Here is a 12743-nt window from a genome sequence, read left to right as displayed (position 1 = left end):
AAGCTTACGTAGAACTCTTCCGTATTAGATCTTAAATTTATAAATTAAGATAAAACAACTTAAAATTTTATTTTTAAATTAAAATAAAAATAAAATATATTACATAAACATTTCTGATATATCTATAGCTCTAGTTATATAAAAAATATTCTGCTTTAAAAAATTTTAAAGCTTGAACTTTACCAAACATGTTCCTGCCATGCACCACAAGGACTGCCGTTTTAAGTTGCATGCCCATAGATCGATCTGTATCAGCAAGTACATGTACACTTTGATGCAGGCGTGCAGTTGTATGCGCAGGCTGTCACCTGCTGCAGGGCACGAGCTGCAGCAGTGTCCCCCACTGCTCATCATTTATTTGATGGACTTGATCCCCTCCTTCAGCCACCCAATCACTCGTTCTTGCACTATTAATGCTAACTACTCCACTTACCAAGGTGACTTGTGGTAATGATGGATTAGTGCACTGTAGATGTAGTGCACCTGATCTGCTCTCTCAAAACCGTTTTGAATAAGACACTGTATCTAATACATAATTTTAATTCCTATGTTCTATTAGAATATATTTATAAAATTGATTGAATTTGTGATATTAAGAAAATATTTTTAAGATAAATCAACTCATATAATTTTAAGGTTTCTAAAAAAATATTTTGAAAGCTATGTTAGTCAAAGTTTTAAAAGTTTAACCAAAACTTTTTCAAAAAAGAATGTATTTATGACCAGAAGGAGTACTATTTATGCTTCAATTTGTACTGTGACCAGGAGTACTTATGACCAGCAAGTAGATAAACAAGCTAACTAACTGTAGTCAAACGGGAAATATCACAACAGGTTACTATATGAACTAATGATAGCCCATGCTCTCCACAAAACAAGTGCCTTAATTACTTGCACTATGGGTTTATATTACTAGGAGCATGGGATCAGCACCTAGTATTGAAATACGTCAGCCAGCTGCGTCTAGAAATAATTGCCGCTGTACCCAACTCCTAACAAGAAGGAATGGAGGAGCATAAAAATCCAAGAGGGGAAGAACACAAGGAAGATCCTGGGGTAGCACAGTAGACGGCTACACAATACCTTGGGGCAAATGGGGCGGGTACAGAGCACCGCCTAGGCCGCTGCGTTTGCGTTGCCCATTTGCCCTTCTTATCTGCTTGTCCATTTCCAGCGGCTGGTCAGGCCAGGGTCCCCCCTCGCCCCAGCCTGCGTCTTATCTATCGCCCGCAGTGTAGCTGCCCTTCCGCGCGCTGTTAACTTCATTTCCCACCGCGAGCTCCCTCCTCTTCTGTAGCACATAGCCACATACGCGCTTGCGCCGCCGTCTGTTCTCAGTGGTCACCTCCGGGAAGCCTGTCCTGCTGTCCCTGTCCACCCACCCCTCGGCCCAGATGTGAGTCCTGCTCTCGATCCTTTTCCTCCAAGCTGATGCTTCTTTTTTGATCGGTTCTTGCTTGCTACCTTAATTACATCGCTGATGCATGTACGTGTCTCCCTGTGCATGGTGCAGGTCCGACGGCAACGAGTTCGCCGAGCTGCTGTGGGAGAACGGACTGGCGGTGGTGCATGGGCGGCGAAAGCAGCCCCAGACAGCCTTCCCGCCTTTCAGCTGCGCCGGCGGCACCAGCAGCAGAGCCCAAGAAAAGCACCCCGGCGGCGACCCCGTGGCGCTGTTAAAGACGGGCGGCGTCTTTGGCGTCACGGGCATGGCCCCATCGGTTCACCACGATTTCTCTTCCGGTCTAGGCGCCACCCATGACAACGGCGATCTTGACGACACTGTGCCATGGATCCACTACCCCATCATCGACGACGACAACGCTGCGCCTGCCTTGGAAGCCGACTACAGCCAGGATTTCTTCTCGGAGTTCCAGGCAGCGGCAGCCGCGGCGACGAACCTCAGCTCTCTGCCACCTTCTAACCACAACGCCGTCAACAGCAGAAGTACCCCGGTTGCCACCAGCGGCAAAGAACCAGAACCCTCAAAGGGAAGCCACCGCATGTCAACTCCCACCACCAGGCCCGAGCCACAGGCGGAGTTTGCGACCGCCAAGGAGCCTCGACCGGGCGAGGGCGACGGCGGAGAAGGCTTGATGAACTTCTCCCTCTTCTCTCGGCCGGCAGCCATGGCGCGGGCAAGCCTGCAGAGCGCGCAGAGGCCACGACAAGGCATAAACAAGGTGTCCAACGTCACTGCAACTACAGGCACCCACGTGGAGTCCACGGTTGTCCAGGCGACCAGCGGGCCAAGAACCGCCCCTGTGTTCACGGACCAAAGGACGGCGTGGCCTCAGCCAAAAGAGGTGCGGTTCGCATGCGCAGCTGCGCCGACGGCCGCAGCTGGAAACCTGCAGCAAGAGATGCCTTGTGACAGGGCTGGCAACAACATAACTCTACAGAAGAAGGTTGAGGCGTGGAAGGCGCCTGAGGCTGCAGTCGCGACTTCGTCGGTCTGCTCCGCCAATGATGCTGGAATTGGAAATGATGAGTCCTGGCGCCAACAGAAGAGGAAAAGCCAAGCTGAGTGTTCTGTTAGTCAAGATGATGTAAGTAGATGATATGACATGCAGCGTATCTTAAATAACCATAACTTGTAGTGCTAACGATAGAACTGGTTCTTCTTCAGGATCTTGAAGATGAGTCCTGTGGGTTGATAAGATCTTCCAGCAGAGGCACGAAGCGCAGGCGCACAACCGAGGTGCACAATTTATCAGAAAGGGTAAGCAGGCCACTCCCGGTGCATTGGTCACTGTAAATGCCCGTTCCTAACCTTCGATCTCGTACTGCAATTGTATTGACTGTATTGTAATGCAACAATGCAAACCTGCAGAGGAGAAGGGACAGGATCAATGAAAAAATGCGTGCACTGCAAGAGCTCATTCCCAACTGCAACAAGGTACAGCTAGCCATTCTATCATCTTGCTTCCTCAGGCATGTCTTGATATCAAGGCATATGGTAACATGAGATGTATCATCTATTTGTAGATTGACAAAGCCTCGATGCTGGATGAAGCTATAGAGTACCTCAAAACCCTTCAACTTCAAGTTCAGGTACATTGAAACTGCCTCATGCCAAATGTGGCGTAATTTCTTTCAGGTAAATGTATACATAGATGCACTGACAAGATATGGTTCTCTTTGAAGCAGATGATGTATATGGGAAGTGGGTTGTGCATTCCTCCAATGCTGCTACCACCAACCATGCAGCACCTGCAAATGCCTCCAATGGCTCATTTCCCTCATCTCGGCATGGGATTGGGGTACGGGGTGGGTGTCTTCGACATGAACAGCACCGCAGGGGTTCCACTTCAGCCCATGCCTGGTGCTCATTTTCCTTGCTCGATGATCCCAGGCGCGGCACAGCAAGGTTTTGGAATACCTGGCAGAAACACGTTGCCGATGTTTGGAGTTTCCAGGCAAGCAATTCATCCGTCAGTGTCTAGTGTACAACCCTTTTCATGTTTGGCTGGTCTTCCTGTTAGGCCAAACCAGGCCCCTCAAGTCTCTGCCACTATGGCTAACATGGTTCAGGAGCAACAGCAAGCCATGGCATATCAACAGCAGCAAAGTCTGAACAACGAAGCTAGTCAGGGAGCAACTACAGGAGGTCCACAATTACAAACCATCCTTCAGGTAGCAATTCGCAGATAATATCATACAGACGAAAGCAACTTGTAAGTTCTTGTATGCAACTTTTATATATATATATCCAATTTTCACAATGCTTCCAGGTTGAGAACCAGCAATTCAGTGTGCCCCCTTCGGCACAAACAGAAAGCAGTCAATTTTTGGATGGTGGCAGCAACAGGACTAATACTACAGGGAGAAATGTGGCTGAAACATAAGCAACGGCCCGTATAACTGTAAGTGAGTGACCTGACTCTCATGGTAAACTTGAGAGAGATCATTGAATATGTTCAATATTGTTGTGCTAATAAAGAGGCCGATGAATTTTCAGGTTCCGACTAACAAAGCTCCCGATGTGAAAATTAGCAATTCATACCGGGAGAACTTACCGAGTTTCAAGATCCACAGATTTATCACTTAAGGAGTACTTTATTCAAGCGAGAGAGCATCAGTTGCAAGATGTGCTTGCTTTAGCCAGCCAAGGTGCTCCAAAATTTTGTGTGAAAATGTAGATGGTAGGTGCTACATGGTTACAAGCTATAATTCCTGACAGCCAGTTTTGCTTGAGTAGTTTTTTGCTCCGCTGAAGTCTTCTTGAACCAATATATGTTGTTCTCCCAGTTATATTCTGAGATCCACATGAGTAATTGATAATGAGCTAACAATGGTTCACCGTTGTTTAGACTCATGAATCAGTTTTTCAGTTAGAAGGACACCGACAACAGCAGGGCCTGCAAATAAGTTTAATCATTAACAAATTTCTATGCTTAATTATATGTGAGAGTCAGTATGTTGACTTCACGTGTCATCCTACTTTGTTAGTACATCAGGAAAGAAATATTAAATTATACTCACAATGTTATCATTATAATTTACTTAAGAATACTAAATTAGTTCAGGAGCAAACATGTACACATTTACAATGCAAGAACGAAAATATGTGTCTACTAAACTTATCTGAAATGTTTCACATGAATGGACAGTCTTAAAGTATATATATTTTTTGCCTACAAGGAGCAAGCACGCATCTCAGTGCAATACTAGCCCAACAGACTAATGGTTCGTCTGCCCTGTCATTTAGAATTGTATGTTTTCCATAGCCCAGCAACATCATCCTACAGTAACCTGTGTAAGAGGATATCTACCATTATTGTATCACTTAATGGAGGTACAGGATTGCTTTTCCCTACCTATTTTATTCCTGATATGACGTAACTTTGAAGGTGTGGACAGGCATCTGATAGATTCATGCATCTATGCATGTGGGGAAAGCACAAGCAAAGTAAAGTCCCCTCCAATAATTCTCGTCTTATCATTCAGGCCTATGTGTTGTCGTCAGTTTTCAGGCCTTCTTCGGATCTTCCATTCATAGACCTTGCTTCCCTCGAAATGAGAAAATGCTTTCCCTTGCAAGATAGACCGCCAGCTTATCCTATGCTTATCTTTTCATTTCCTCCTCTCTCTTTTCATTACCTAGCACCATGCCGAGTTTAACTTTTGGCCAGCAACTATGTAGGCCCTGAAAACATCTACTGGACGGAAAATTACTGACAAGTGACAAAAGATCATCTGCTGGGCGGAAAATTACTGACAAGGGACAAGAGATATTAGAAAGAAACAGTGAAGTTCATTCGTACACTCAACGACTGAAGTGGGTACAGCCAAGATAACGGGGCCCTGAAAACATTTCATGTGGTGTTAGTTGGCCTTGAATATGCACATGGTAAGAGAACTCTATTTGTGTGGTTTTGAACCAAACAGTACAGGCAAAGTTACCAAACACTACGTTGCGAACTGTCCACAATCACTGCTATTTGGATAGCTGAATCCTATATTTCGAGAAGCGCAGCCGATACTTTTCAAAATCTGGTGTTTGACCTACTATTAAAACTCTTGCTTTGACTAGCATTAAAATAGCTGTTTGTCGAAATGAATTTAATTGCTCCATATCAATAGCAAACAGATAATTAAGTTCAGTTTAAGTATAGTATTTGTTTAATACTTAAAAATCACACAAAGTACATTATCTTTATTTATGTTAGAGATGCACTGTTACGGGATACGGGTGCAAGTATCCGATTTAATAAATTCTAGAAAATAGGATTTGGGATTCATCTAATTTATATTAATATTATATTAAAAATACATTATTTATATTTTTATTAGTAAATAAAATCAGTGTTTCAGAAATATAAATATTAATTTATAATTAACACACATCAAAATATCTGGTTGTAGCTTTATAGGTATAAAAGATATATAAACAAACTACACAAAAGCTATAGAAAAAATAGAAAAAAAGAAAACAAGAAAGGATTAGGTTAGCCCAACCCAATACATGCAGGCTAGCCCTTCCTTAGTGCAACCCACTAGCCCACTAAGACTTCAATTACTCCTATTAAGGTTCGTTTGGATGGCTGCACGGGACCATCCAGGAGCTGGCTATCCAAGTTGACGTAGTGTTTGGTTGCTCAATGTCTGGGATAGAGTGGCCAGGTATGGAGAATATTCTCCGTAGATCCTGGATGGCTCGGCCCGGCCAAATCGACCGGACGAAGCTATCCAGGTTCGCTTGCCGTCCGTGCTCGTCCCGTGCATCAGTAGTTGTGATTTTTTTTATTTAACTCATAATTTTATTTGGAAGTATAAAAGTGGTCTAAAAATTTGAAATATTTTTATGAGCAAACTAGAGCTTATTAGCAACCCATTTTAATTAGTTTGATAAAAAAATATCAGCCAATATTTAATTAAAATTCTCTAAAAAAACCTATTTTTTAACTTCTAATAATTTTTAATGTTTCAAATAAATTCCAAAAATCTGAAAAAATTCACTAATATTTTTCTCATGTGATGTATTATAAATATGAATGGATCATCTTGTCTACTCTAATCCCACTAACCAAACACCTCATCCTATCCACTCTCGTCCCATAACTAAACATAAAACTAGCTCATTCCATCCATCCTAATCAAACAGAAAATTAGATCATCATATATAGAAAAACATGGATTACTCTATCCCATCCAACCTCATCATCCAATCAAACGCACCCTTAGTCCACTGCAGCTGACCCGAGTCCTCCTCTCCCTCGCTGCCTCCACCTCCTCTCCTCCTTCGCCGCCTCCACCTCCTCTCCCCCGCTGCCACCTCCTCCTCTCCTCCTCCGTCGCCTTTCTCCTCTCCACCCTCGTCGCCTGCTCCTCTCCTTCAACGCAGCCTGAGGTGTCCAATGCATGTTGCACCGTGTCAGACGCGAGTTGACAAATGGATATATGTTGACATAGAGATGTCAAACAATCAATCCACATTGAGTTAGAAGTTGCATACAAATCCATGTAACACCAGCAGAAATTTGCCTAATCCAATCGAGTGTTATCTAGCAGCTAAGCCATTGGCCAGAACATTGACGGCAATGTTCTGTTTTTAAACTATTCTAGGGACTCCACATCTGTATGATATGACATCATGAGACATGTACAAGGTGCCTAGCCAATTTATCTAATTAGTAAGAGAAGGTATGGTTCAGCATCATTGTTCACACCTTCAAGATATTCATCCTCTCATCATAGAAAAAGGGACTCGAAGAAGAGGTCCATGATATATATTCCTTTGCTTAATATGCGATAAACTATTAGCATAAGCATCATCAATAAGAAGTATTTATAGACAAAATTCTTCATAAAATCTCAAAGAAAAATTATTAACTCAAAAACCCCACGGACTCACCAGTCAAATAGATTCTTCAGCGCCTCTGCATTACTGCAGTTGACCTTTCTCGCATGGAGCAAGGCTGGTCTCAAAATGGCAGCATCATGGACAGAGAACAGATTTCTGACAAACCGCTTTCATTGTTAAGAGTAAGATCCAGCCGCATATGATCCATCCATGCTTCTGCGCCACCCTTCAGGTTGCAACAATGATCAGAAAAGCTCATAATTCAGAGAAAAATGGTTATGATATTATAACAAGACCATATATGAAAGAGTGAAGTTATACCCTGCCGGATCACATACAAACGTCACAAAGATAGTGAGATGCACGCTTCATTTTAGAAAATCTCGAATACAGTTTACATGACAAAGAGCTGGCCAACTAGGCCGGTACAAAACCCACTATTGTAGGCACGACACGGCCCAAGGGCTAGGTGGGCTGGGCTAGCACGGCACGTCTCGTTGGACCGTGCTTGAGTCGACGCCACAGCATGTCGTGCCGGCACAACCTAGCCCGGCTATATTGTTCCATCCCACCCAGCTGGCCACACCGCCCTGCCCAATCGCCACCGTCATGCTGGCCATGCCTGAGCCGACCTGACACGACAATATGCTTCACAAGCCATACTGTGGACCGAGCCTCTGGCACACAGGCTAGCATGATCCGGCCCGGTTTTGGAGCCAAGCTTGATGGGCCATGCGTACGCACGCTCATGCCAGGCCGTCCCATCAGGCCACTTGGCCAGGTTTCCATGACATAATCATGTGGTAACATGAGTTCTTCAATTTTACAATAGATTTCATATAAAATGTGAACCTTCGTTCATCGTACGAAGGACAGAGCCAAATTAGTAGCCAGCATCTTGGTGAGTTGAATATTGGTATACTAAAGTAAAATGACCTGAAGAAACTTCAGTAATAAAGAACCATAAGCTTCAAATAGTAATCACATGTTTCAAAATAAAGGAGGCAAGATGCTGAGGCTCAAAAAGCAATAATCAAACATCTGCCACGGAACTGCCCTTTTTTTTATAAGTTTTTCAGAAGAAACAACGCATACTGAAGGGTCTGAAGATATGACTAGATTACACTATGTACAAGTCAAATTGAATAAGTGAAAATGGAGCATCTATATTGCCTCAAGTTTAATATTTGACAGGTTACTGCTCAATGATTTAACTTCTTCAGGTGATTCTGCATCATTGACATGTAACATTGGTTCCTGAACTTGCATATGCGGAATCTCATCCTGCAATTCCACTTCCAGCTTCCTGAATTCTTCCTCTATATCACCTTCACCATCTAACGACTGGAGTGGTACTGATTCTACAAAAGAACCAGATCAGAATCTTACAGGAAAACATACTACACATTGATATCCATTAATCCTTTTACGAACTGAGTGAAACAATTGATGTTACTATTACAGTACATGGGTCACAGAAGTCTAAACCAAAGACAATGTGGGACCAGACGTAGACTAACATAAGTATCTCAGTATCTATAATTGTGAGTTTACAGCAGAAGAAAGAGTAGATTAGTGCTGTTATAAGTGTTCACAGTAGTTGAGTAGATGACAACTCAAAATCATCATTTATCCAGCAATTGTACCAGCAGCATATACAATGCATATTTATAACTTCTTGTCTTTAGGAACTACATCTATATCTTCTTTAAGTTGAGCATGTGGAACTCAAATATGTGCCGCATAAGCAGATCAATATAAAAGCCGCATGATTGAACAGGTTGCAGCGATCATATCAATTAAACAATACCACCTTTAATGATTCTAAGTTTTCGAAACACAAGAAATTCAGAAGTAGATTCAATGACAATCTGGAGTGGTTGGCCTTAGTGCAGACTGTGGCACATGGAAAATTAACAGACTTGGCACTCGATTTGGATTACAGACTGTGGCGCATGATTGGAAAATTAACAGCCCTAACAAAGAAATCTCGATAAGCCGATTTCGCCGAGTAGCATTGAGACCAAATGCAGCCTTAGGGTTTGGTTGGACTTGGGCTGGATAAGGTTTGGGCTAGGTTGAGCTTAGATTGGTCGGGCGTGGGTTTGACTTGGGCTAAATTTACTAATTTGGTTTAGAATGGAATGAAAAAACTATCAATCTTATGCCAAAGCACCGCGGTCCTTGTTCTAGTATGTAACTTGGACTCTATCAAAACCATGTAATCATCTTCCCTAGATAGAGAAAACATTGTATTCAAATAACACCATCAAGTCCATAGGATGAAAATTCCTCACTTAAAAGCGAGGAATTCATAGTGAAAGAACGACAGGTGACAACTTACCAATGGCAGCATCAACTTCTCTTTGTGCCGCAACAAGCTCATTAACCTCCTTCAGGTGGATGTTAACCTCCTCTATGTTGACATTGTGCTTATTCATTGCCTGGATACCGATTTGGATTGCCTCATAGACCTAGTAGCATGCAAAGCATTAATTGTTAAGGCAACAACATGTCCATTGTTGTAATACGCGTATCAATTGATTTAATTACTCATAGTGTACTTCTGTAAAGAATATTGAACCTTCTTAGTCGATTCAGCACTTGCAATTAGGCTGATAACTTCTTCAACACGTTCTAACAATGTTGTGCATCTGTTCTGGCTTTGTGAGAACAGTTTAGACTGCCTCACATAACGATAGGCAGCTTGTTTGTCCCCAGACTTGAAGGATGCCAATGCCCTTCTTCTTGAACTATCATAAGATCGTATTTTACAAAGCAGAACAATTTTAGCATTAGAATTTCTAAAAAAAAAATAATCAAGAATCATATTAACGTTATGGACTTCAGTGTTCAGCCATGTTGTGCAACCTTCTTCGATTCTTTATTTATTCTAGACCTCCCAAAATTCCATTATCAAGTACCAACAATACCTGTGGTTGTGCGACGTAATTTTGATAAATGTGAATAAACTTAATCTGGCATCCAACCATAAATGTGAATAAACTTAATCTGGCATCCAACCATAATAATTTAACACCCTGAACAAACACAAACAAAACAAGTAGAAGGCGAGTAGCAATGTAGCAATGTTACAAAGGATGCAGGAAGTAGAAAATCTGATAGCAGAAACTTGCAGCATTTCAAAATCTGGTAGCATGAAGTGATGGGCAGTCCTTTCCAAAGAAGAAATCATAGAAAGGTAAACATAATCAACTACTATTTCCATGGTTTGATATTCTCTAAAAATTGATATGTCATATTTGCCAACTAAAAATAATTATTTTTGTGTGCATTTCCTACAAGTCAAACAGGCCAAAACAATATGATGTGCTGGAATGTGTAGTCTTCGGATCTCTCGTGTATGCAAAGACACCCTTTTGAAACACAGTAACGTTTCATGCAAATTGTAGATACCAAGTTGAGAAGTAGACTAACATCTCCCATCGACGATCAAGCACATCAAGCTGCTCCTGCAGCCTCTCTTCTGTCCAAACTAAGTGCAAGATGTCACGATCAAGCTTAGATACAGCAGGAACTTGAGTGGCAGCAAGTGTAAACTTGATACCCTGAAGGCAGCCATCCAACAAATCATTAAGTAAAACACAGTAGGGCACTTGCTACAGCAGAATAACATGCAATGCACAACAAAAGGCATAAACCTCAATAGGGTCTTGCTTCCTTGTCACAAGATACCGCGCTTTCCCACATTGTGTCAAGTAACACAATGCGGCATGAGCATCCTCCCGATCACTGAAGAAGCTATTGAATTTGCTAATTGTTACGATGCAGGTTGATGTCCAATGAGAATCACTCAATTCCCTAACAATATCCACAACCCGTTCCTGTGATCCACTAGCAGGGAACCAAATAAGAATGGTAGCATTGTACCCAGTACCAACCAAGTTTGTGGACCAGCATATATACCTCAACCATCGATTTGAACACGAGGATGTCCTCCTGCGCAATGGGCCGCCTTGAAACAGCCAGCTGGCTCATCCTCCTGACCAGCTGACACAGACTCCCTGAGGTTGGATCAATCAGCTCGGACTGCAGCAGTATGTCCCCATCGGCGCGCATCTCTTCCTAAAACGCCGAGAAATTCAAAATTCAGTCTCCAATCATCACAGGAACAACAGTATGGCGAGATCGTTGTGGAAACAGACCAGAACTTGCGGCAAGCAGAGCGGCGTGAGTCCTCCGGGTCGGGCGAACCAAACACTTGTCACCTGCAATTGTCGCCATCGTCGTGTAAGAACTCACAAGAGAGGGCGCACGCGAACTCGGGCGGGTTAGGGAGGGGAGCGGGAGAAGGAAGCCGTGGGTGAGTCTCTTACGAGGTGCGCGGACGCGGAGCAGAGGCGGAGGCGGCGGGCGACGCGGAGGATGAGGTCCTTCCAGAAGAGGAGGGTGGGCTGGGTCCAGTCGCGGCGCTGCCCCGTGAAGGCCTTGAACTTGGCGCGGAGGTCGACGCCGTCGGGGTCGTCCCACCAGCCGGTGCCCACCTCCGCACGCACCGCTGCCTCCCACCCCTCCCCCTCGCCGGAAGCCATGATAAGCAAGCACGCGCGGCGCGGTTGCGGCTGTGGTGTTCGCAGGGAAGCCGTTCCGTCCTCGAGAAGACCACCGGGTTTTGGGAAGCCGCGTGGGACACGACTTGAGAAGCTAGAATGGAGGAATTGCGTTGGACCGCGTGAGATGGTTGGGCCTCCATTTCGTAAGCACGGGCCAAATCTCGGCCCGTGGTCCTCACGTTCCACTAGAACAAACACGGCCCATCAGCGTTCGGTCGCGGTGGGCCCAGCTTGAGCAGCACCCTACACGTGGCACTGTCATCGCGATAAGCAGGGCACTACTGATTGCGGTTTGCCGATGCTATTGCTCTAGCAGTGCCGCAGCAGCCGTCGCTGTCTGGATGGACGACGTCCTGTGGACGGCACCGGAGTTGTCCAGCCCTCTCACCTTTGTCGGACGAGTGACACGCCTAGGCCACCCAGGCAACAGTGAATGCCCAACCACTTGCTCCTTACGTCCACGACTGTATGGTTGCTACCGTAGCTAACAAGAATCTTAGCGATCGTTTACTAGAGCCTTTTTTTATCCAAATTCGATTTGATTCTATTGTAAAAGTGATTATATGCTTGAAATTGATTCTAAGTGTTTTGGATAAACTCTGTAAAGGAAGGGATTTTATGAAAGAAATGAATCAGAAGAAGTTGATTTTTTAGTTTTTAATATTTAATTTATTTAAAATAATCACTCTTATGAAATCGTCTGAGACTTGAAAGCTGTAAATTGACATTTAGCTCTACCAAATAGACATGTGGTTTAGTGAGAATATGTAGAACCATCAAATCTCTACTCCGCGACAAGAAGTGATATATGCCGACAGAGGTGGAAATTGTTTAGCTTAATTTTGACATAACTAAATTCGTGC

The 12743-nt window shown here is 43.7% G+C and overlaps 2 protein-coding genes across 6 annotated transcripts; one reads left to right on the top strand and one right to left on the bottom strand.

The window, feature by feature from the left end:
• The first annotated feature begins 1075 nt into the window (after nucleotides 1–1075).
• LOC133899921 (transcription factor PHYTOCHROME INTERACTING FACTOR-LIKE 15-like) lies at nucleotides 1076–4333 on the top strand. 4 transcript variants are annotated; one of them, XR_009906464.1, is made up of 8 exons: nucleotides 1076–1396; nucleotides 1514–2549; nucleotides 2630–2722; nucleotides 2834–2899; nucleotides 2989–3054; nucleotides 3148–3419; nucleotides 3535–3636; nucleotides 3735–3866. XR_009906464.1 is itself a non-coding variant. In XM_062340970.1 (8 exons), coding segments are annotated over exons 1-7 (1866 nt in total). In that variant the 5' UTR covers nucleotides 1084–1394; the 3' UTR covers nucleotides 3849–3870; nucleotides 3962–4333. The 4 variants fall into 4 exon arrangements, 3 of the variants coding, with proteins under 3 accessions (XP_062196954.1, XP_062196946.1, XP_062196962.1); XM_062340970.1 differs by adding an exon at nucleotides 3962–4333 and having other exon boundaries at nucleotides 1084–1396; nucleotides 3148–3636; nucleotides 3735–3870; XM_062340962.1 differs by adding an exon at nucleotides 3962–4333 and having other exon boundaries at nucleotides 1085–1396; nucleotides 3148–3636.
• A 4002-nt stretch (nucleotides 4334–8335) lies between these two features.
• LOC133899906 (uncharacterized) lies at nucleotides 8336–11950 on the bottom strand. Of its 2 annotated transcripts, none has more exons than XM_062340950.1 (8): nucleotides 11644–11950; nucleotides 11473–11535; nucleotides 11234–11392; nucleotides 10969–11151; nucleotides 10745–10875; nucleotides 9891–10059; nucleotides 9651–9780; nucleotides 8336–8661 (listed from the first exon to the last, which is right to left on the bottom strand). In XM_062340950.1, the coding sequence occupies exons 1-8, from the start codon at nucleotides 11857–11859 to the stop codon at nucleotides 8471–8473; spliced, it is 1242 nt and encodes a 413-aa protein (XP_062196934.1). In that variant the 5' UTR covers nucleotides 11860–11950; the 3' UTR covers nucleotides 8336–8470. The 2 variants fall into 2 exon arrangements, with proteins under 2 accessions (XP_062196934.1, XP_062196926.1); XM_062340942.1 differs by having other exon boundaries at nucleotides 8336–8667; nucleotides 11644–11949.
• Between the last annotated feature and the right edge of the window lie 793 nt (nucleotides 11951–12743).

This window comes from Phragmites australis, chromosome 2, assembly GCF_958298935.1.
Source record: "Phragmites australis chromosome 2, lpPhrAust1.1, whole genome shotgun sequence".
Taxonomy (NCBI): domain Eukaryota; kingdom Viridiplantae; phylum Streptophyta; class Magnoliopsida; order Poales; family Poaceae; genus Phragmites; species Phragmites australis.
This window is presented reverse-complemented; position numbering and strand designations above follow the sequence as displayed.